The 23395-nt window shown below is 38.9% G+C and overlaps 2 protein-coding genes and 1 non-coding gene across 4 annotated transcripts; 2 read left to right on the top strand and 1 right to left on the bottom strand.

Annotated features, from left to right (window-relative positions):
* The first annotated feature begins 159 nt into the window (after positions 1–159).
* adipor1a (adiponectin receptor 1a) lies at positions 160–19235 on the top strand. The gene is made up of 8 exons (XM_086087712.1): positions 160–276; positions 1496–1712; positions 1800–1916; positions 2254–2425; positions 15185–15371; positions 15589–15776; positions 15889–16082; positions 17526–19235. The coding sequence occupies exons 2-8, from the start codon at positions 1566–1568 to the stop codon at positions 17652–17654; spliced, it is 1134 nt and encodes a 377-aa protein (XP_085943838.1). The 5' UTR covers positions 160–276; positions 1496–1565; the 3' UTR covers positions 17655–19235.
* Positions 19236–19412: 177 nt separating this feature from the next.
* Positions 19413–19485, bottom strand: trnaa-agc (transfer RNA alanine (anticodon AGC)). Its single transcript has one exon. It is a non-coding gene; the product is annotated as a tRNA-Ala (tRNA).
* Positions 19486–19679: 194 nt separating this feature from the next.
* rabif (RAB interacting factor) lies at positions 19680–22459 on the top strand. Of its 2 annotated transcripts, none has more exons than XM_086087340.1 (3): positions 19680–20297; positions 20760–20921; positions 22017–22459. In XM_086087340.1, the coding sequence occupies exons 2-3, from the start codon at positions 20778–20780 to the stop codon at positions 22263–22265; spliced, it is 393 nt and encodes a 130-aa protein (XP_085943466.1). In that variant the 5' UTR covers positions 19680–20297; positions 20760–20777; the 3' UTR covers positions 22266–22459. The 2 variants fall into 2 exon arrangements, with proteins under 2 accessions (XP_085943466.1, XP_085943465.1); XM_086087339.1 differs by having other exon boundaries at positions 19683–20297; positions 20764–20921.
* The last annotated feature ends 936 nt before the right edge of the window (positions 22460–23395 follow it).

The following is a 23395-nucleotide window of genomic DNA, read 5'->3' as shown; positions in this document are numbered from 1 at the left end:
AAGTAATTTTTTTTCCCAATTCATAATTCTTTCAATTATGTATGTAGTACTTTTGTAACATCGTTGTTTGGTGGTATGTCGTAAGAGTTTTCTAAATTGCGTTGTGTCATAAAAGACTGGTCACTTTTATTTTGAAATGTATGGCAACAGAACGAATACTTTTGTTTTGAAGGGTATGGATTAACAATGCGGAAGAGACAGCAACGTCCGGAAAAGATTGTATTTTGTTTTTTGGATTAATAATTCACCTTCCCGGTTTGGAGACTACATTGTCAGGTAAATTGTGTGCCTTAAGTGCAATTGCGATGGAAAATGTCTTTTTTTTGTCTCTGATGAGTCAAACAATTGTCTCAAATTAAACACCAAACTGTCTTCTGTTTGCCAGCTCAGCGCTAGCTTAATGGTAACGTTAGCGACATGAAATATGGGCGATCTGTCATCTCAAAATTGTTTGAACTACACCTACAAAATTTCGATTTGCTGCTTATCTTGCATCGTAAGGGATCGAAGGGAGTTAAGTTAATCAAACTGTCGGCGTTTTCAATTTCTTGTTTACGTTTTGCTTTGTTTCGGTACTGTATTAGGTCTTACGCTTTGCTAAGTCACATCCGTTGTTTGTCTGCCCGCCAGCGTTTGCAGTGCTTCTCCCACCTTGGACGTTCTGTTGTAATTTCGGATTTGACCCATAATCGCAATTGTGAACGATGAACCGAACTCACTCAGTCGCATTTTTACAATCAGGCGGATTCGTGAATCATATCAATACTTGTAAAAAAAAAAAAATAGTCATGGTTTGGTGAACCTAATTATCGACAATCTGTTTTGCGTTGTTGTCAATGTTGGGGGTTTTACATGTGATGTTAGACTGTTTTATATGGAAACCATGAGAGATGCATTACTGCTCTTAAACATTTCAGTGCAATAACTGAATTACTGAACCGTATCGATACGGTAATGGGCCCCATACACATTACAGTATTACGCAGTACAGTGATAGTAGTTGATGTTGCATGGCACCACATGAGGGCTTGCTTCAATACGAAGCGTGCAATAAGGTGGTCGAGGAAGATGATGGGAAGTGATCAGTGTTTGCCGAAACGGACATTCTCAAATGTATTACTGTCAACTGACTGTTCAGACCTGGGTTATTTGCTTCTGTACAAGATGGGGGGGGGGGGGGGGGGGGGTCAATTAGGTGACAGATGTGTACGTTTTTGTAACTACGAAATTACAGTACATGTAACAGTAAGGGCAACTACTGAATTGTATTATGCAAAATGCTATCTATCTATCAGTGTTTCCCCCCTGTTAATTGCTGGGAAAAATAGTATTTATTTGCAACCATTATAATGTATTTGTAAATGTAAACACTTTAGTAACAGTATATTGTGTTTGTTTGCATTTAACAGTTTTCTCTGTGTGCGTTTACTCACAATGTCTGAGAACTGTAAAATATCTCACAAAAACATTGAAGGTTGAACTGTATTTTTCTCAGGAGGAAATTAAAGTGTACACTTTGAAGTCAGAATACAGGGACTGAGAGTGGGTCATCAGGCAGTCTCCCTATGTCAGGCCGAAACGGGTCTGCAAGTGATGCAGACTGCCGGATCTCAGAGGACTGCCATGTCCCGGATGTGGAGCTAATGGAGTTAGGGCCGCTGTTGGAGGAGGGAGGGGTTCGCCCGCCGGCCTCCAATGGTGTCCATCCACAGGTATGCCCCCCCCCCACCCCCCTAATTCCCTAACTCACAAACAGAAAAAATTGTTTCTGCTCAGCTTCAATAATCCTCTCTTTAAAGGGAGCAGCCATGCTTGCCGATGAAGAGGATGATGATGATGATGAGGTGGGAGAAGTTCTGACCTTACCACTCCAGGCGCACCACGCCATGGAAAAGATGGAAGAGTTTGTACACAAAGTAAGTGTGACGTTCCGTTTTACACCCTGAATAAACATTTGATCACACTTTATAGGGCACACTTGGTAACTCAAGTCAAATGAAGTCATCTTTGTTTGTATGGCGCTTCAAGTAAAAATCAAACACACAATAAAGGAGTAAGATGTGATTGATCAAAGATTACTATCTTTGAAGAAAGGTAATGACAAATGTTATGATTAAATATAGTGGAGAAAAAGTTTTTAAAATATGTAGCAAAAAATAATTGAGAAGCATGCCTTGGTTTTCCTTAGAATTTGTCGCTTCTCACAGTGGTAATGAATTTGTACATCTATTAGTGATTTTTTTTTTCTTTCAGGTATGGGAGGGGCGTTGGAGAGTCATTCCCTTCCATGTCCTGCCAGAGTGGCTTAAGGACAACGATTACCTCCTGCATGGACATCGCCCCCCCATGCCTTCATTCCGGGCCTGCTTTGGAAGCATCTTCCGAATTCACACCGAGACCGGAAACATTTGGACTCATCTGATAGGTCAGAATGCAATCACGTATAATTTTTGTAAAATTTTTATTAGGGGTGTCAAAATTAGTGCATTCATTTTGAGTTACTTTAAAGTTTAAGAATTTCAGTCGCAACGCAGCAAACACGTCCACGTCAACATTTAGCAGTGATAAATGTAACTCATTTGCTCCCAAAATTGTATAAATACGAAGTTTTTTTTTATTATTATTATTATGGGCCTGCTAAGCGGAGCAAGCAGCAGCGAAGCTGCTGCTTGCGGAGCAAGCAGGCACATATTACTATCCACCCTAGAAAAGTGTTTAATTATGGGCCTGCTAAGCGGAGCAAGCAGCAGCGAAGCTGCTGCTTGCGGAGCAAGCAGGCACATATTACTATCCTAGAAAAAGGGTTTATTATGGGCCTGCTAAGCGGAGCAAGCAGCAGCGAAGCTGCTGCTTGCGGAGCAAGCAGGCACATATTACTATCCACCCTAGAAAAGGGTTTATTATTTTTCTTTTTCTTTTTTATTCTTCCACCGACTTTTCCGCAAAAATGCGGCCCGAACCGTAGATCGCACCGGGACAAATGAGGTATCAAACGATGCGGCTCGCTCTGACTCGCTGCGCTATTATTTTTATAAGAATTCCCAGTTACCATGGCGACGCTATTCCCAAAAAACCACCCAAAATTCAAGGAAGGAAAAACCCATAGGAATGAATGGGATATCAACTCCAAACGAGCACCTTTTTCCAAGACACGCTGCGCGCGCATACGTTCACCGATTGATATGAATTTTAGCTCATTTTGTTGGAATTTTTCCCATCTTTAGCTCAGTGTCAAAAAAAATATTAAGGAATGAAAGCTCTTCCCCCTGTGCGGGTTCAAAGACAGTGAGTGTAATCGCCACTCTGATATGCAATTAAGGCTTCAGTGACGGGAACCAAAAAATCTATTTCCAAAAGTTTCACTTCAACTCGTCACCATGGCCACAATCTTTGCTCACTAGACATCAAATTCACACATTTTGTAGCCACAAGCCTCTGCTTTCTGAAAAACTAAGTTTTATTTGGCTATGGTGTCATTTAGTACCTTTATTTTCACTTTAAGCGAGGAGAAGTCGGACTTTCTCGCCTATCTCCTCCATGTTAATTTCGCCGTTTTTTCCCTCTTCATTTTCGATCAATCATAAGTTTTCAACCTGCTCTCATTTGGTCATTTTTCATCCGATTAAAAATCTGAGAACATGCTCGCGTTCCCCAAACCCTTGCCGTTCTAACAAGCCATTTCTGGAATCTGCATCTTCAACCGTTAAGTCGCGAGAGGCTTTTGTTTGAGGTGAGCGTAATCCTATACAAATCAATGGAGTGTTGGTGCGTGACGTCTCCTCACAACTTAAAATCAAATGTGTGTGCGTGAATGTGCATGTTTTGTAAAGGGGCAGTAAGATACTTGATTGTGTTGAACTTCCACATTTCTTGACCGATTTCAATGGTTTAAATTTTAAACTGTTCAGCTCATTGAAATGTTACTTAAAATCAAATGTGTGTGCGTGAATGTGCATGTTTCTTAAAGGGGCAGTAACATACTGTTGATTATTGTTAACTTCCACATTTCTTGAGCGATTTCAATGGTTGAAAGTTTAAACTGTTCAGCTCATTGAAAAGAGTTAGCAGGCCCATTCAAAATTTCCGCGGGAATTTTTCTAGTTATGGGCCTGCTAAGCGGAGCAAGCAGCAGCGAAGCTGCTGCTTGCGGAGCAAGCAGGCACATATTACTATCCACCCTAGAAAAGGGTTTATTATTTTTCTTTTTCTTTTTTATTCTTCCACCGACTTTTCCGCAAAAATGCGGCCCGAACCGTAGATCGCACCGGGACAAATGAGGTATCAAACGATGCGGCTCGCTCTGACTCGCTGCGCTATTATTTTTATAAGAATTCCCAGTTACCATGGCGACGCTATTCCCAAAAAACCACCCAAAATTCAAGGAAGGAAAAACCCATAGGAATGAATGGGATATCAACTCCAAACGAGCACCTTTTTCCAAGACACGCTGCGCGCGCATACGTTCACCGATTGATATGAATTTTAGCTCATTTTGTTGGAATTTTTCCCATCTTTAGCTCAGTGTCAAAAAAAATATTAAGGAATGAAAGCTCTTCCCCCTGTGCGGGTTCAAAGACAGTGAGTGTAATCGCCACTCTGATATGCAATTAAGGCTTCAGTGACGGGAACCAAAAAATCTATTTCCAAAAGTTTCACTTCAACTCGTCACCATGGCCACAATCTTTGCTCACTAGACATCAAATTCGCACATTTTGTAGCCACAAGCCTCTGCTTTCTGAAGAACTAAGTTTTATTTGGCTAAGGTGTCATTTAGTACCTTTATTTTCACTTTAAGCGAGGAGAAGTCGCACATTTTTGATCTCTTTTCAATGTAATTTTCGCCGTTTTTGCCTCTTCATTTTCGATCAATCATAAGTTTTCAACCTGCTCTCATTTGGTCATTTTTCATCCGATTAAAAAACTGAGAACATGCTCGCGTTCCCCAAACCCTTGCCGTTCTAACGAGCCATTTCTGGAATCTGCATCTTCAACCGTTAAGTCGCGAGAGGCTTTTGTTTGAGGTGAGCGTAATCCTATACAAATCAATGGAGTGTTGGTGCGTGACGTCTCCTCACAACTTAAAATCAAATGTGTGTGCGTGAATGTGCATGTTTTGTAAAGGGCAGTGAGATACTGTTAATTATGGTAGATTCCACATTTCTTGACCGATTTCAATGGTTTGAATTTTAAACTGTTCAGCTCATTGAAATGTTACTTAAAATCAAATGTGTGTGCGTGAATGTGCATGTTTCTTAAAGGGGCAGTGAGATACTGTTAATTATGGTAGATTCCACATTTCTTGACCGATTTCAATGGTTTGAATTTTAAACTGTTCAGCTCATTGAAATGTTACTTAAAATCAAATGTGTGTGCGTGAATGTGCATGTTTCTTAAAGGGGCAGTAACATACTGTTGATTTTGGTTAACTTGCACATTTCTTGACCGATTTCAATGGTTTAAATTTTAAACTGTTCAGCTCATTGAAAAGAGTTAGCAGGCCCATTCAAAATTTCCGCGGGAATTTTTCTAGTTATTCTTTAATCTTCCGCGTTTTTTCTGCTAAAATGCGGCCCGTACCGTAGATCGCACCGGGACAAAAGAGGTATCAAACGATGCGGCTCGATCTGACTCGGTGCGGCATTATTTTTCTAAGAATTCCCAGTTACCATGGCGACGCTATTCCCAAAAAACTCCCAAATAAAGTCCCATAGGAATGAATGGGAATCCGAAAGAGATCAACTCCAATCAAGCACCTTTTTCAAAGACACGCTGCGCGCGCATACATTAACCGACCGATATGAAAAATAGCTCATTTTGTTGGAATTTTTGTCATCTTTAGCTCAGTGTCAAAAAAAAATTTAAGGAATGAAAGCTCTCCCCCCTGTGCGGGTTCAAAGACAGTGAGCAAAGGGGTAAAAGTTGCCTTTCTTGCATCAGTTAGAGCGTGACTAATTAAGGTCTGAGTGGTGGGAACCAAAAAATATATTTCCAAAAGTTTCACTTCAACTCGTCACCATGGCCACAATCTTTGCTCACTAGACATCAAATTCGCACATTTTGTAGCCACAAGCCTCTGCTTTCTGAAGAACTAAGTTTTATTTGGCTAAGGTGTCATTTAGTACCTTTATTTTCACTTTAAGCGAGGAGAAGTCGCACATTTTTGATCTCTTTTCAATGTAATTTTCGCCGTTTTTGCCTCTTCATTTTCGATCAATCATAAGTTTTCAACCTGCTCTCATTTGGTCATTTTTCATCCGATTAAAAAACTGAGAACATGCTCGCGTTCCCCAAACCCTTGCCGTTCTAACGAGACATTTCTGGAATCTGCATCTTCAACCGTTAAGTCGCGAGAGGCTTTTGTTTGAGGTGAGCGTAATCCTATACAAATCAATGGAGTGTTGGTGCGTGACGTCTCCTCACAACTTAAAATCAAATGTGTGTGCGTGAATGTGCATGTTTTGTAAAGGGCAGTGAGATACTGTTAATTATGGTAGATTCCACATTTCTTGACCGATTTCAATGGTTTGAATTTTAAACTGTTCAGCTCATTGAAATGTTACTTAAAATCAAATGTGTGTGCGTGAATGTGCATGTTTCTTAAAGGGGCAGTAACATATTGTTGATTATGGTAGATTCCACATTTCTTGACCGATTTCAATGGTTTGAATTTTAAACTGTTCAGCTCATTGAAATGTTACTTAAAATCAAATGTGTGTGCGTGAATGTGCATGTTTCTTAAAGGGGCAGTAACATACTGTTGATTTTGGTTAACTTGCACATTTCTTGACCGATTTCAATGGTTTAAATTTTAAACTGTTCAGCTCATTGAAAAGAGTTAGCAGGCCCATTCAAAATTTCCGCGGGAATTTTTCTAGTTATTTTTCTTATTTTTTAATCTTCCGCGTTTTTTTCTGCTAAAATGCGGCCCGTACCGTAGATCGCACCGGGACAAATGAGGTATCAAACGATGCGGCTCGATCTGACTCGGTGCGCTATTATTTTTATAAGAATTCCCAGTTACCATGGCGACGCTATTCCCAAAAAACTCCCAAATAAAGTCCCATAGGAATGAATGGGAATCCGAAAGAGATCAACTCCAATCAAGCACCTTTTTCAAAGACACGCTGCGCGCGCATACATTAACCGACCGATATGAAAATTAGCTCATTTTGTTGGAATTTTTGTCATCTTTAGCTCAGTGTCAAAAAAAAATTTAAGGAATGAAAGCTCTCCCCCCTGTGAGGGTTCAAAGACAGTGAGCAAAGGGGAAAAGTCGCCTATTTAGAGTGTGACTAATTAAGGCTTCAGTGACGGGAACCAAAAAATCTATTTCCAAAAGTTTCACTTCAACTCGTCACCATGGCCACAATCTTTGCTCACTAGACATCAAATTCGCACATTTTGTAGCCACAAGCCTCTGCTTTCTGAAGAACTAAGTTTTATTTGGCTACGGTGTCATTTAGTACCTTTATTTTCACTTTAAGCGAGGAGAAGTCGGACTTTGACGCCTATCTCCTCCATGTTAATTTCGCCGTTTTTTCCCTCTTCATTTTCGATCAATCATAAGTTTTCAACCTGCTCTCATTTGGTCATTTTTCATCCGATTAAAAAACTGAGAACATGCTCGCGTTCCCCAAACCCTTGCCGTTCTAACGAGCCATTTCTGGAATCTGCATCTTCAACCGTTAAGTCGCGAGAGGCTTTTGTTTGAGGTGAGCGTAATCCTATACAAATCAATGGAGTGTTGGTGCGTGACGTCTCCTCACAACTTAAAATCAAATGTGTGTGCGTGAATGTGCATGTTTTGTAAAGGGGCAGTGAGATACTGTTAATTATGGTAGATTCCACATTTCTTGACCGATTTCAATGGTTTGAATTTTAAACTGTTCAGCTCATTGAAATGTTAGTTAAAATCAAATGTGTGTGCGTGAATGTGCATGTTTCTTAAAGGGGCAGTAACATACTGTTGATTTTGGTTAACTTCCACATTTCTTGACCGATTTCAATGGTTGACATTTTAAACTGTTCAGCTCATTGAAATGTTGGTTAAAATCAAATGTGTGTGCGTGAATGTGCATGTTTCTTAAAGGGGCAGTAAGATACTTTATTTGATCTTGATTATGGTTAACTTTTACATTTCTTGAGCGATTTCAATGGTTGAAATTTTAAACTGTTCATCTCATTGAAATGTTAGTTAAAATCAAATGTGTGTGCGTGAATGTGCATGTTTCTTAAAGGGGCAGTAATACTTTTAGTAGATTATGGTTAACTTCCACATTTCTTGAGCGATTTCAACGGTTGAAATTTTAAACTGTTCAGCTCATTGAAAAGAGTTGCAAGAGTTAGCAGGCCCATTCAAAATTTCCGCGGGAATTTTTCTAGTTATTCTTTAATCTTCCGCGTTTTTTCTGCTAAAATGCGGCCCGTACCGTAGATCGCACCGGGACAAAAGAGGTATCAAACGATGCGGCTCGATCTGACTCGGTGCGGCATTATTTTTCTAAGAATTCCCAGTTACCATGGCGACGCTATTCCCAAAAAACTCCCAAATAAAGTCCCATAGGAATGAATGGGAATCCAAAAGAGATCAACTCCAATCAAGCACCTTTTTCAAAGACACGCTGCGCGCGCATACGTTAACCGACCGATATGAAAATTAACTCATTTTGTTGGAATTTTTGTCATCTTTAGCTCAGTGTCAAAAAAAAAATTAAGGAATGAAAGCTCTCCCCCCTGTGCGGGTTCAAAGACAGTGAGCAAAGGGGTGAAAGTCGCCTTTCTTGCATCAGTTAGAGCGTGACTAATTAAGGTCTGAGTGCTGGGAACCAAAAAATATATTTCCAAAAGTTTCACTTCAACTCGTCACCATGGCCACAATCTTTGCTCACTAGACATCAAATTCGCACATTTTGTAGCCACAAGCCTCTGCTTTCTGAAGAACTAAGTTTTATTTGGCTAAGGTGTCATTTAGTACCTTTATTTTCACTTTAAGCGAGGAGAAGTCGCACATTTTTGATCTCTTTTCAATGTAATTTTCGCCGTTTTTGCCTCTTCATTTTCGATCAATCATAAGTTTTCAACCTGCTCTCATTTGGTCATTTTTCATCCGATTAAAAAACTGAGAACATGCTCGCGTTCCCCAAACCCTTGCCGTTCTAACGAGCCATTTCTGGAATCTGCATCTTCAACCGTTAAGTCGCGAGAGGCTTTTGTTTGAGGTGAGCGTAATCCTATACAAATCAATGGAGTGTTGGTGCGTGACGTCTCCTCACAACTTAAAATCAAATGTGTGTGCGTGAATGTGCATGTTTTGTAAAGGGGCAGTGAGATACTGTTAATTATGGTAGATTCCACATTTCTTGACCGATTTCAATGGTTTGAATTTTAAACTGTTCAGCTCATTGAAATGTTACTTAAAATCAAATGTGTGTGCGTGAATGTGCATGTTTCTTAAAGGGGCAGTAACATACTGTTGATTTTGGTTAACTTTTACATTTCTTGACCGATTTCAATGGTTGAAAGTTTAAACTGTTCAGCTCATTGAAATGTTGGTTAAAATAAAATGTGTGTGCGTGAATGTGCATATTTCTTAAAGGGACAGTAAGATACTTTATTTGATCTTGATTATGGTTAACTTGCACATTTCTTGAGCGATTTCAATGGTTGAATTTTTAAACTGTTCAGCTCATTGAAATGTTAGTTAAAATCAAATGTATGCGCGTGAATGTGCATGTTTCTTAAAGGGGCAGTAATACTTTTAGTAGATTATGGTTAACTTCCACATTTCTTGACCGATTTCAACGGTTGAAATTTTCAACTGTTCAGCTCATTGAAAAGAGTTGCAAGAGTTAGCAGGCCCATTCAAAATTTCCGCGGGAATTTTTCTAGTTTTTTTTATATTTTATTCCACGATTTTTCCGCAAAAATGCGGCCCGTACCGTAGATCGCACCGGCACGAATGAGGTATCAAACGATGCGGCTCGATCTGACTCGGTGCGGCATTATTTTTCTAAGAATTCCCAGTTACCATGGCGACGCTATTCCCAAAAAACTCCCAAATAAAGTCCCATAGGAATGAATGGGAATCCGAAAGAGATCAACTCCAATCAAGCACCTTTTTCAAAGACACGCTGCGCGCGCATACATTAACCGACCGATATGAAAATTAGCTCATTTTGTTGGAATTTTTGTCATCTTTAGCTCAGTGTCAAAAAAAATTTTAAGGAATGAAAGCTCTCCCCCCTGTGAGGGTTCAAAGACAGTGAGCAAAGGGGAAAAGTCGCCTATTTAGAGTGTGACTAATTAAGGCTTCAGTGACGGGAACCAAAAAATCTATTTCCAAAAGTTTCACTTCAACTCGTCACCATGGCCACAATCTTTGCTCACTAGACCTCAAATTCGCACATTTTGTAGCCACAAGCCTCTGCTTTCTGAAGAACTAAGTTTTATTTGGCTACGGTGTCATTTAGTACCTTTATTTTCACTTTAAGCGAGGAGAAGTCGGACTTTGACGCCTATCTCCTCCATGTTAATTTCGCCGTTTTTTCCCTCTTCATTTTCGATCAATCATAAGTTTTCAACCTGCTCTCATTTGGTCATTTTTCATCCGATTAAAAAACTGAGAACATGCTCGCGTTCCCCAAACCCTTGCCGTTCTAACGAGCCATTTCTGGAATCTGCATCTTCAACCGTTAAGTCGCGAGAGGCTTTTGTTTGAGGTGAGCGTAATCCTATACAAATCAATGGAGTGTTGGTGCGTGACGTCTCCTCACAATTTCAAATCAAATGTGTGTGCGTGAATGTGCATGTTTTGTAAAGGGGCAGTGAGATACTGTTAATTATGGTAGATTCCACATTTCTTGACCGATTTCAATGGTTTGAATTTTAAACTGTTCAGCTCATTGAAATGTTACTTAAAATCAAATGTGTGTGCGTGAATGTGCATGTTTCTTAAAGGGGCAGTAACATATTGTTGATTATGGTTAACTTTTACATTTCTTGAGCGATTTCAATGGTTTGAATTTTAAACTGTTCAGCTCATTGAAATGTTGGTTAAAATCAAATGTGTGTGCGTGAATGTGCATATTTCTTAAAGGGACAGTAAGATACTTTATTTGATCTTGATTATGGTTAACTTGCACATTTCTTGAGCGATTTCAATGGTTGAAATTTTAAACTGTTCAGCTCATTGAAATGTTAGTTAAAATCAAATGTGTGTGCGTGAATGTGCATGTTTCTTAAAGGGGCAGTAACATACTGTTGATTTTGGTTAACTTCCACATTTCTTGACCGATTTCAATGGTTGAAAGTTTAAACTGTTCAGCTCATTGAAAAGAGTTAGCAGGCCCATTCAAAATTTCCGCGGGAATTTTTCTAGTATTATTTTTATATTATCTTCCAGCGACTTTTCCGCAAAAATAGGGCCCGAACCGTAGATCGCACCGGGACAAAAGAGGTATCAAACGATGCGGCTCGATCTGACTCGCTGCGCTATTATTTTTATAAGAATTCCCAGTTACCATGGCGACGCTATTCCCAAAAAACTCCCAAATAAAGTCCCATAGGAATGAATGGGAATCCGAAAGAGATCAACTCCAATCAAGCACCTTTTTCAAAGACACGCTGCGCGCGCATACATTAACCGACCGATATGAAAATTAGCTCATTTTGTTGGAATTTTTGTCATCTTTAGCTCAGTGTCAAAAAAAATTTTAAGGAATGAAAGCTCTCCCCCCTGTGAGGGTTCAAAGACAGTGAGCAAAGGGGAAAAGTCGCCTATTTAGAGTGTGACTAATTAAGGCTTCAGTGACGGGAACCAAAAAATCTATTTCCAAAAGTTTCACTTCAACTCGTCACCATGGCCACAATCTTTGCTCACTAGACATCAAATTCGCACATTTTGTAGCCACAAGCCTCTGCTTTCTGAAGAACTAAGTTTTATTTGGCTACGGTGTCATTTAGTACCTTTATTTTCACTTTAAGCGAGGAGAAGTCGGACTTTGACGCCTATCTCCTCCATGTTAATTTCGCCGTTTTTTCCCTCTTCATTTTCGATCAATCATAAGTTTTCAACCTGCTCTCATTTGGTCATTTTTCATCCGATTAAAAATCTGAGAACATGCTCGCGTTCCCCAAACCCTTGCCGTTCTAACGAGCCATTTCTGGAATCTGCATCTTCAACCGTTAAGTCGCGAGAGGCTTTTGTTTGAGGTGAGCGTAATCCTATACAAATCAATGGAGTGTTGGTGCGTGACGTCTCCTCACAACTTAAAATCAAATGTGTGTGCGTGAATGTGCATGTTTTGTAAAGTGGCAGTGAGATACTGTTAATTATGGTAGATTCCACATTTCTTGACCGATTTCAATGGTTTGAATTTTAAACTGTTCAGCTCATTGAAATGTTACTTAAAATCAAATGTGTGTGCGTGAATGTGCATGTTTCTTAAAGGGGCAGTAACATATTGTTGATTATGGTTAACTTTTACATTTCTTGAGCGATTTCAATGGTTTAAATTTTAAACTGTTCAGCTCATTGAAATGTTGGTTAAAATAAAATGTGTGTGCGTGAATGTGCATGTTTCTTAAAGGGACAGTAAGATACTTTATTTGATCTTGATTATGGTTAACTTGCACATTTCTTGAGCGATTTCAATGGTTGAATTTTTAAACTGTTCAGCTCATTGAAATGTTAGTTAAAATCAAATGTATGCGCGTGAATGTGCATGTTTCTTAAAGGGGCAGTAATACTTTTAGTAGATTATGGTTAACTTGCACATTTCTTGAGCGATTTCAACGGTTGAAATTTTAAACTGTTCAGCTCATTGAAAAGAGTTGCAAGAGTTAGCAGGCCCATTCAAAATTTCCGCGGGAATTTTTCTAGTTATTTTTTATTATTCCACGACTTTTCCGCAAAAATGCGGCCCGAACCGTAGATCGCACCGGGACAAATGAGGTATCAAACGATGCGGCTCGCTCTGACTCGCTGCGCTATTATTTTTATAAGAATTCCCAGTTACCATGGCGACGCTATTCCCAAAAAACTCCCCCAAAAAATCCCATAGGAATGAATGGGAAACCGGAAGACATCAACTCCAATCAAGCACCTTTTTCCAAGACACGCTGCGCGCGCATACGTTAACCGACCGATATGAATTTTAGCTCATTTTGTTGGAATTTTTGTCATCTTTAGCTCTGTGTCAAAAAAAAAATTAAGGAATGAAAGCTCTCCCCCCTGTGCGGGTTCAAAGACAGTGAGTGAAATATCCTTTATCCCATGTGTGTGTATTGCATGAGCTAGAGCGGACCAATTAAGAATCAGAGTGTAGACAGAGAAAAAATAGATTTCAAGTTTCACTTCAACTCGTCACCATGGCCACAATCTTTGCTCACTAGACATCAAATTCGCACATTTTGTAGCCACAAGCCTCTGCTTTCTGAAGAACTAAGTTTTATTTGGCTAAGGTGTCATTTAGTACCTTTATTTTCACTTTAAGCGAGGAGAAGTCGCACATTTTTGATCTCTTTTCAATGTAATTTTCGCCCTTTTTGCCTCTTCATTTTCGATCAATCATAAGTTTTCAACCTGCTCTCATTTGGTCATTTTTCATCCGATTAAAAAACTGAGAACATGCTCGCGTTCCCCAAACCCTTGCCGTTCTAACGAGCCATTTCTGGAATCTGCATCTTCAACCGTTAAGTCGCGAGAGGCTTTTGTTTGAGGTGAGCGTAATCCTATACAAATCAATGGAGTGTTGGTGCGTGACGTCTCCTCACAACTTAAAATCAAATGTGTGTGCGTGAATGTGCATGTTTTGTAAAGGGGCAGTGAGATACTGTTAATTATGGTAGATTCCACATTTCTTGACCAATTTCAATGGTTTGAATTTTAAACTGTTCAGCTCATTGAAATGTTACTTAAAATCAAATGTGTGTGCGTGAATGTGCATGTTTCTTAAAGGGGCAGTAACATAGTGTTGATTATGGTTAACTTCCACATTTCTTGAGCGATTTCAATGGTTGAAATTTTAAACTGTTCAGCTCATTGAAATGTTAGTTAAAATGAAATGTATGTGCGTGAATGTGCATGTTTCTTAAAGGGGCAGTAATACTTTTAGTTGATTATAACTTCCACATTTCTTGAGCGATTTCAACGGTTGAAATTTTAAACTGTTCAGCTCATTGAAAAGAGTTGCAAGAGTTAGCAGGCCCATTCAAAATTTCCGCGGGAATTTTTGTTTCTAGTTTTTTTATGCTAGAGCATACAGAAGGCTTTGATGCAGCCTCTCAACTGCAAAGAACGGTCGAAGCAATGGTAGTTATTATAAAAACAGCCAGCAGGTGGCAGCAGAGTATAAGAGATCAACCAGGGCCATGTTGCAACAAGCTCTTTTTTCCAGTGTTTTCAATAATGATGCAACTTAGCTATATATTCGAAATATACTTTTTTTTTCCTGATGAAAAAAGAGACTCTAATCTTTTTTTTGGGTAGGTTCCATGTTTTTATAGTTATAGAACACAATATTCTGTGGGCCTTGCCAATTGAGTTAAAATCCACTAAAACGGCCGGGAGTGAAGGGGGTTGCTTTTGTGAAAATGGCTGTGAGTGAAGGAGTTAATAATAATGCATATATTTGTGGAAACTGGGCTCAAGTTGTATTTTACACTTTTAAAAATGTTCCGAATTTTACAAGTTACTTCATGTTAAAGATTAGATAGTTCTTAAGATGAAAAGAAAAATGCTGAGCTGTCACCAACGTCTTAAGTAATGCAATTGTGCCATCTAGTGGCAGAAAAATTGTTGAGTCAACACAAATCAACATCACATTTGTTTTTTACAGTACAATCTTACTAATTTTACCTCACTATACTAACTTATTATGAAATTTCTGTATCAACGGCTAAAAGATGCAGCCATATTCCTATTCTTTTTCCACTTTTATGTTAACAAGAGTATGAAAACAGAAAAAAAATATTGCACATTTTATAGAACAGATATAAAATGTGCGATTCATCGTGAGGTAACTATTCAAGTCATGTGATTAAAGCCTGACATTCCTAATTTGTCTATCTTTTTATGCTTACCTTTTAAAGTGTGTTTCTCATGGGTTCATATTCACACTGTCAAAATATTTGCTTTACACGCGAGCAAGAGAGAACATTGCCAAAGTGTTTTGTTCTCCCTCAGGGCTGATTTTATTCCTGTGTCTGGGCACGCTAACCTTGTTGCGACCCAACATACATTTCATGGCCCCGCTTCAAGAGAAAGTGGTGTTTGGGATGTTCTTCCTGGGAGCTGTGCTCTGCCTCAGTTTCTCCTGGCTGTTTCATACCGTCTACTGCCACTCCGAGAAAGTGTCTCGCACCTTCTCCAAGTAAGCTCATTTCATAAACACCGTCTTTGCATTTCAGTTCTTTGTAAAAAAATAAAAATAACTTGATAGATTCAAAACATTGAATCTGTATGGCACTGCAATCAACAAGCAGAATAATAAACATATTGTCAAAGCTGATTCATATCTGTTAGACGCAGAATTAGTGCACAGCTTGTGTATTCGAAAAGATCCAATTAATCTTTGATCTGTCCCGCAGGCTTGACTACTCAGGCATCGCGCTCCTCATCATGGGCTCCTTCGTACCCTGGCTGTACTACTCCTTCTATTGTTCTCCTCAGCCGCGACTTATCTACCTCACCATTGTTTGTGTACTCGGCATCGCCGCCATTGTAGTGGCCCAGTGGGACCGATTCTCCACACCTCGACACAGACCCACACGAGCAGGTGATAGCATCGCACACTTTAGTGCAGAAATGATTACGCGTTCCTATTTCTAATGTTCTCGCCCAAGTAAAGTGTTCAATGTGAATTGAATTGTGATTTTGGCCTGTCTCAGGCGTGTTTATGGGTCTGGGACTTAGCGGCATTGTTCCCACCATGCACTTCACCATTGAGGAGGGCTTCGTTAAGGCCACCACCGTTGGCCAGATGGGCTGGTTCTACCTGATGGGGGCCATGTATATCACTGGTGCTGGTCTGTATGCAGCCAGGATCCCTGAACGCTATTTTCCTGGCAAGTGTGACATATGGGTAAGTGTTTACATTTTTTCCCACAATACAGTGGTGTGCCTTGAGATACAAGTTAAACCAACAGAGTTAGAGATAAGACTGGAGATAAGTTTTGGTGATTTTGTTGTTGTTTTGCTTTGACTTGTGAGCTAAAATTTGAGGTATGAGTACAGTATGGTGGCAGCAAACGCGATTCTGCTCAACTCACAAGAACAAGTCTTAAAAAAAAAAAGAAGAAGCTTCAAGCTGTTAATCGGCACTCTAAATGACACTTAATTCAAACTAAACATTAGGGAATTACACTTTGTGTGTTTTAAAACAACCACATTACTTTGCATATCGTTGCTGCTATGTGAAAAACACCTATGTCCATTTTTGTCCTTTTTGTTTTTGTTAATTTTTTTTACATTTTTATGTTTTTGGGGATAAGACTGCAGACATCCCAAAAATGTGAAAAAAGAAAGAAAGAAAAAAACCCTGAATCGACATAAGTGTTTTTCACATAGCAGCGACGATATGCTAACATTAGCATACTGCCGCATGATAGCTAAGTAATATTTTCTAGAGTGCTATTTTCCTTATGTAAAAAGAAAAATACATTACTTTTTTATAAATAGTCACTCACTAAGCCACGCCCCATAAAGGCACACATGAACAAAAGAATACTGCAATACCTGTATGTGTGGGACTTTCGGCAAAATTATACTCTTAAAAACAGTTAGGTCAAAAGTAACCCAATTATGGATAAAAAATGGACCGATCCACTTTATGGGTGAATTCGACCCAACATTCTGGGTGGTTTTATACAAAATGTCACCATTTTTTGACCCAAGTAAAGGATCTGACCAATATTTATAAGTTGTTTTACACTAAAAGACCAATTTCTTGATTCAGAAGTGGGTCAAATTGACCCAAGTAGAGGATCGGTCCATTTTTGACCCAACTGTTTTTAGAGTGTACACTTAATAAAACCAATTTATTTATTTATATTGTATATTATTCTGTTTCTTGTATTTATATTTATAGGGATTCAGCTAACGCTTAATTTAGAGTCTCAAAATAATTAGTCAATTATCAATAAATCTGATAATCGATGTCATAAATTGAATAATTGTTGCACCTGTAATATTTTACAATACAGTGCTAATTTGTCTTTTTTTAGAACATGTTAGCAAAAAATGTTGGCTGATTTGTGGGAGCTGGAACAGATGAATGGCATTTTAGTTTATTTTAACGGGGAACATCATATTTGAGTTAATTGGGTTATGAGACTGGTATTGAAAAACGCGACAAGCGAAACCGTAGTAACAATTCAACCCTGAAACACGAATCCAGCATCTTGCCTTCAATAATTTACAATTCCCTGCAAAGCAGCCATGTGGTGTTAAATTGCAAATCGGCGAACGGCCCTTTTTCAGGTGAGAGCAACAATGATATCTTCACACTTGTTCTCCCTCCTCCTAGTTCCACTCCCATCAGATTTTTCATGTTCTGGTCGTGGCAGCAGCGGCCATCCATTTCTACGGCGTTTCTAACCTGCAGGCGTTCCGCTACGGCCTGGAGGGAGGATGCACAGATGACACTCTACTCTGAGAGGCCCAACTGTGACTTGTTTTCTTAATAGCCCCCCGCAAACGCCACATGCACACACGAAAACACAGTACAAATGCTGCTGGAAGTCTTTAGAGTCACCTATTGCTCGTTATTTTACTTTTTTTTTCGCTCACATGGTGTGAGTGCTTCGGTGGGGTTTCTTTTCTGCTTTGGCTTATTTTTGCTCCAATAAAGTAGCATTAACTAGCCAACAAACGCCTGAGGGGAGCCGTCAACCGTCCCTACTTTGTCAATAACGAAACTTGAAATTTGCATCTAAAGTAAGGTCAATCTCATGAAAGTTGTACCTCCCTCTAGCTGATGGTCACTAACCTGTTGGCCTCAGTCTTGTCTGTGGCAAAGGGTAAGAAGAGTATTATGAAAAGTGCTGTAGCAGTGGGAACACATTGTCAACCAATCATTCTCTCCCGCTTTTTTGTCTGTACAGGCTTGAGGATGAATGTAAAGTCGAAATATTTAAACGCAGAACAACAATCCAGGTTAATGTAGATACGACGGGGCGTCCATTCATTTGTATGAATATGAATTGTTACTGTGTAAGGATGTGGCCAGATATCTACTATGCTAACAATTATTGTTCAACTGTTGGTTGAAATAAGGTGTACAGTACTACCACAAAGAGTGTCAAACTCTTAAAAGACTAGGCAGTGCACCAAAATCTCGTTAAAGAGTCTTGAAAGAAACGCTGTTTTAGTGCTGTCATTTGGGTTTTCACTGGCAGATTTTCATGCATAGTGATACTGAATATTATATTTGCCTGACATTTGAACATAAAAGTGTTCATTACGCCATTTCTTATATTACATGATTTAAGTGTTTTGTCTTTCATTTGATACATTCCTTCATCTGAGAAAAGTCCCCAAAACCAACTTGTTTCACATCAGCGAAAAACATTTGCTGCATTTGTGCGAAAAGACTGAATGGATGAAAATATGTAAATGTCAAGAAGTTCCCTGCCGTTATTTTCTAGACAATACAGCCTTTCTTAATGTGTAGACTTAGGTCGCAGGCTACGCGCAATGTACAGATCTGGAAGGGTCAAGTTTTGTTTTTGTCATTTGCGAGCTTCCTTTTTGTGTTAGAGATCAGATGCAATCTGAGGTGTAAAATAGCAAATGCACCTCCTGTGTATTCTTAAATTCAAGACTTTTAATTAACAGATGGGGTTTAAAATGTTACGTGTGATTGGTACAAAACCTTAGAGTATTCCTGTGCCTTAGGCCAATGGAAATGTTTTAAATAAAATGGCCTATCCGAACAGTCAAGGCATCCGCAATGATTTCCAGATGTAGATTCATCTTGATTTCCTTGCCATATACAATCAAATCATTAAACTACAACCCCATGGACAGGTTGTATCAACTGCTGTTTAAGACTACTTTTTTCTAGATCAACTTATTCAAGCTTTATTACAGACTAAAAATATGTATTCTTGACTATGTGTTATGTCCTGTGTAGAAAGTGAGAAATCATACATTTCATTGAAATGTAGACATAACTATTTATTAATCGTAATCTTGGGGGGAGAATACTGTAATAAATTTCTTTTCCATATGTAAAGGGGTGTCCTGTTGTTTTTGTATGTGTCCACTAAGTATTTGCACATGGAATCAAACTATTTGAATATTGTTATATAGCTAATACTGTGTAAGCACATGGAATCAAACTATTTGAATATTGTTATATAGCTAATACTGTGTAAATAATAATATATATTTTATATCTGAGGGAAAAATTTGGAGGATGCGGGCATCGATCCCGCTACCTCTCGCATGCTAAGCGAGCGCTCTCCCATTTGAGCTAATCCCCCTTCCGATACCATGGAACTAAAATACAATTGGAGTAAGGAGATCTATCCTTTAAAGTAAGCATAAAAGCAGCCAATCAGCGAACGACTTCATCTGTATGTCCATTGACGTCGCGATGTGAGCTAAAGTAAGCACATAATCAGCCAATCAGCGCACGACCTCATCTGTTCCGCCAATCCCATCGCGATTTGAGCTCATCCCTTCTGGACGTTCAAGAAATGTACAAATTTAGTATTTTACCTTCGTCTGGATCTTTCTTTTCTGACGCAAAATTGTGAAGAATGAACAGGTTTACAAGTGTACTCGGATTTGTAATAGTGTGTGTTTTTTGTTAGCCATTTTTATACTTGATTTTAACTCATGCGCAAACGCAGTTTGCACTTGCTGATATTGATAGTATTATTTATTATCAGTTGGCAAGTTTTCTGTTTTGTGCTTGTCTTGTCTGAAGCCACGCGATACACGCTGAAGGTGCTGAGGCGACTCTGGTCAACCGTCAGACTCTGGTTGGCCCACGGTTATCCACTTGGCCCACAACAGCCCCCCGTCTATTTTCAGCGCCATGCTGTTGGTAGTTTGATGCACGAACACATACGAATATTAAAACATGTAAATCCGTGGTTTGGTGGTGCTGCTTAACTCACCGCCGCCTTCCCGGAACTGAAAATAATCCAAGTTTTTTTTTCTAAACGAGCCCGTTTAGTGAGCGGACGATAGAGCCCAAGACCAGCCAGAATGCTTTGCTTGCTTTAGCTAATCGATCTTTTTTTTTTTTTTACGGCGTCCTCGGTAATCCCTTTCCCAATTTGCTTAGGTACGTATTAATTGCATATCTTTAAGAACAGTTTGAGGATGTTGCACTTTTGTATTATTACTTGATTATACAGTTAGCATACGCTGTGTAATGCGAGGGAACGAATTCAAAGTTACACCGGGATTGTTTAAAGAACAGTGGTACGTTCTATTGTTTTGTATCGTTATTGTTATTGAATGTGTATGTAATACAATTAACACATTCCGGCTCGTAAATGATCAGAACGCTAGTCATTCCGGTTGTTTCCGTCATCTTTAACTCCTGTCCGAATGTACAGTGCCACGCCTCACTGTTGTTGTAATCACTATTGCTTTAATATGGTTTAAACCAATCACTGTGTAGCGAATTGTGAGTAGTGCAGGAGGACTGAAGTCGAGCCCAGTGTTGTATGTATGATGCAAATGAACGACACCCCCGTGAACTGTTCTCGTCAAGTTGTCTTGTGAACTGTTCTTGTCCAAGTTAGATTTAGACCTTGAGATGGACCACAATGCACAGAATAAAGACGACGTTGACCGGTCCGACCTGGTTTCCGACGACGGGAAGAACAGCAAGTCTGTTCTATGCCAACGATGCGGATCCAAGGTGCTGTCCCCGGGAATGGCTGTATTTGCAGAGAAAGAGGTAACCTGGAATACTTCTACATGTTGTTTTTTAACTTGACACTGTAGCACTTTGAGATTTCTTTGGAAAGTGCATTACAAATACAATTTATTATTATTATTATTATTATTATTATTATTATTGTTACATGTTTTAGGACCAGCCTTTGGGGTTTAAGCACAGTATAGTTGCATTAGCCTATATGTCTGAAGCGATTACATCAATCATTCACTTTTGTTTGCACTTACATTTAGGGAATAGACTGGAACATTAAAATAAAAAAATACATTTTGCTAAGCTGGTGACAGGAACAGCACAGTGACCTAGTGTTTACCTGACAGTTCTAAGGGTAGTGGTTAAATTTTCGTCTCTGGCCTTCCTGTGTGGAGTTTGTATATTCTCCCTTGGTTGCATAGTTTTGTTTTGTCCCAAACAAAATAATTAGCACTGCAATAATATATTGTAAGGTGTTTTGTTTATTTATTTATTTAGTTGTCCAAGTACTTACTGATACATTTGTAAAACAGACATCCTATTCAGAATATACTGGGTAACATATTGGGTTAGAGAAGTATAAAAAGCCATGGGAATTTTTTTTTAACTGTGCAAGCCCAAAATTACAGGAGTCCTGTTTAGAAAACCGTGTAATGTCTTATGCCACAATTTGATTTATTGTTCTGAAAATGATATAATGACCATTTATATCCATATTTGTAAAGAGGTAAATAGTCCTAGAATACTGATGATTGTTGCAGAAAAGAGGAGAGAATAACACAGCAGCATGACAAAAAAAGATTTCAAACTGTGTTCTGATTTACTTCTTTACGGTTGGAGTTGTACAAATGTTTTAATGAAGAATTTTCCAAAATAAGTTGTCTTTATATCCGGAGGATTTGATATAACACGTTTGTGGGGTTTCAAGGTTAAAATTACAACGACTCTGTGACTGTCCCTGTTCATAATTAAGACCTCTCCGCATAAGAAAAAAATGTCTGTCATTCTGTAGTCACTTTGAGAAGTCATTGCTACATTTTCACAAATCTATGCCCACAATCCTCTATTGTTTCAAAGATCACCAAGTTTTGATTGAGGCTGTGTTTTTCATTTTCATTTCAGCTCATCCTACCATCAATGCGTAAAAAGAGCAGCCTCAGCGCTACGGAGGGCTCAGTGGACAGGGACACGCTGACCGCCCACTGGTTAGTGGGGGATATGTTTGATTTTGAAAATGTGGGCTTCACCAATGATGTCGGAAGAATCAAGTATCTCATCTGCGCAGACTGTGAGATCGGACCTATCGGCTGGCACTGTTTGGATGATAAGATAGGTTACTATGTTGCAATAGACCGAGTGAACCATGCCTAGTTCATAATTAAACACTGAAGAAATTGTAAAATAAATTCTGTGTATGTGCTTGGCTGGCTTTATTGTGAGCGTTGACTCTTAAAAAACACGCATCGGATTCATACTGTACATGTCACTACTGTTTTTATTTCTCACACAGATATATGTATCATTGTTGAACTCTAAAAACATATTAAACTTCCTCAAGTTTAAAATTGTGTCTCGTGAGTAACCTGTAGGTTCAGCTAACTTGCATTACTGTATTATACACAAACCAGGTACAACATCATGACCACTTCCACAATATGATATCCACTACAAAAGCTGCATCAAATATTCTGCCTTTACAAAGATGATCATGTTCAGTCTTGGTTCGTTAGCATTATCAGAGAGAAATTCATTTAATGTACTTTTTTCCCTTTCTGTTCTTGTTTGACAGGTACAGCTCTTGTGACACAATATAGTTCCACACCACTGGAAACTAGAACCACAATAATAACCTTACTGTTAAATTAATACCTCTGACAGTGTCTTAACTGAGCATTTTTACATTTGTAAAGGCAGACCACTTGATCCAGCTGCTTGTATGCCATTATATTGTGCAATTATTGCAAATATTGTGGCTCAGTCGTTGATATGTTGATAGTCATATTACGGCCGGGGCAAAATATTTAGACCTTTCAAGCACAATAAACCCATCTTAAAATGAATACATCTCTGACAGTGCCAATTAACACACACATTTTAAGATTTTAGTTAAAAAAAAAATGTCTTAAGAGCTATTGGACTGCATTGGAGACGGTGAGTCTATCAACTAGGTAAATTTAATATTTAATCTAATTTTTGCTGTATTTAGCTAAATGTTACTATTGTAGACTACTGTAAAATAGCAAATTTTAATCGTGAAAGAAAATCCTCTATTGTTTGTTGTTTAAGGTGCACGTAAGCTGTATACCACTTGGGGTCGTCATAGACACACGTCGTCGTTTCCGTTTGCTTTCATCTGAACTGATACAGTTGGAACTTGTAGTCTTTGTTGTCGTTTAGTTGCTGTGATGCTGTCAATCAAACGGGTCTTTTACGCCCATTACGCTGAATTCAACCAATCGGCGTCAAGAAGACGGGTTCTGGTTTTTGTGCAACAGTTGACC

The sequence above is a fragment of the Leptonotus elevatus genome, chromosome 10 (assembly GCF_054856555.1).
Source record: "Leptonotus elevatus isolate MCC_2025b chromosome 10, RoL_Lele_1.0, whole genome shotgun sequence".
Taxonomy (NCBI): Eukaryota; Metazoa; Chordata; class Actinopteri; order Syngnathiformes; family Syngnathidae; genus Leptonotus; species Leptonotus elevatus.
This window is presented reverse-complemented; position numbering and strand designations above follow the sequence as displayed.

Bases quoted from the DNA above. Each gene is read 5' to 3' on its own strand.
- adipor1a (XM_086087712.1), top strand. From the start codon at position 1,566: ATGTCAGGCCGAAACGGGTCTGCAAGTGATGCAGACTGCCGGATCTCA. The intron at 1,917-2,253 runs GTAAGTGTGACG...TTTTTCTTTCAG, and splicing joins TGGAAGAGTTTGTACACAAA to GTATGGGAGGGGCGTTGGAG. The intron at 2,426-15,184 runs GTCAGAATGCAA...GTTCTCCCTCAG, and splicing joins CATTTGGACTCATCTGATAG to GGCTGATTTTATTCCTGTGT.
- rabif (XM_086087340.1), top strand. From the start codon at position 20,778: ATGGACCACAATGCACAGAATAAAGACGACGTTGACCGGTCCGACCTG. The intron at 20,922-22,016 runs GTAACCTGGAAT...TTTTCATTTCAG, and splicing joins CTGTATTTGCAGAGAAAGAG to CTCATCCTACCATCAATGCG.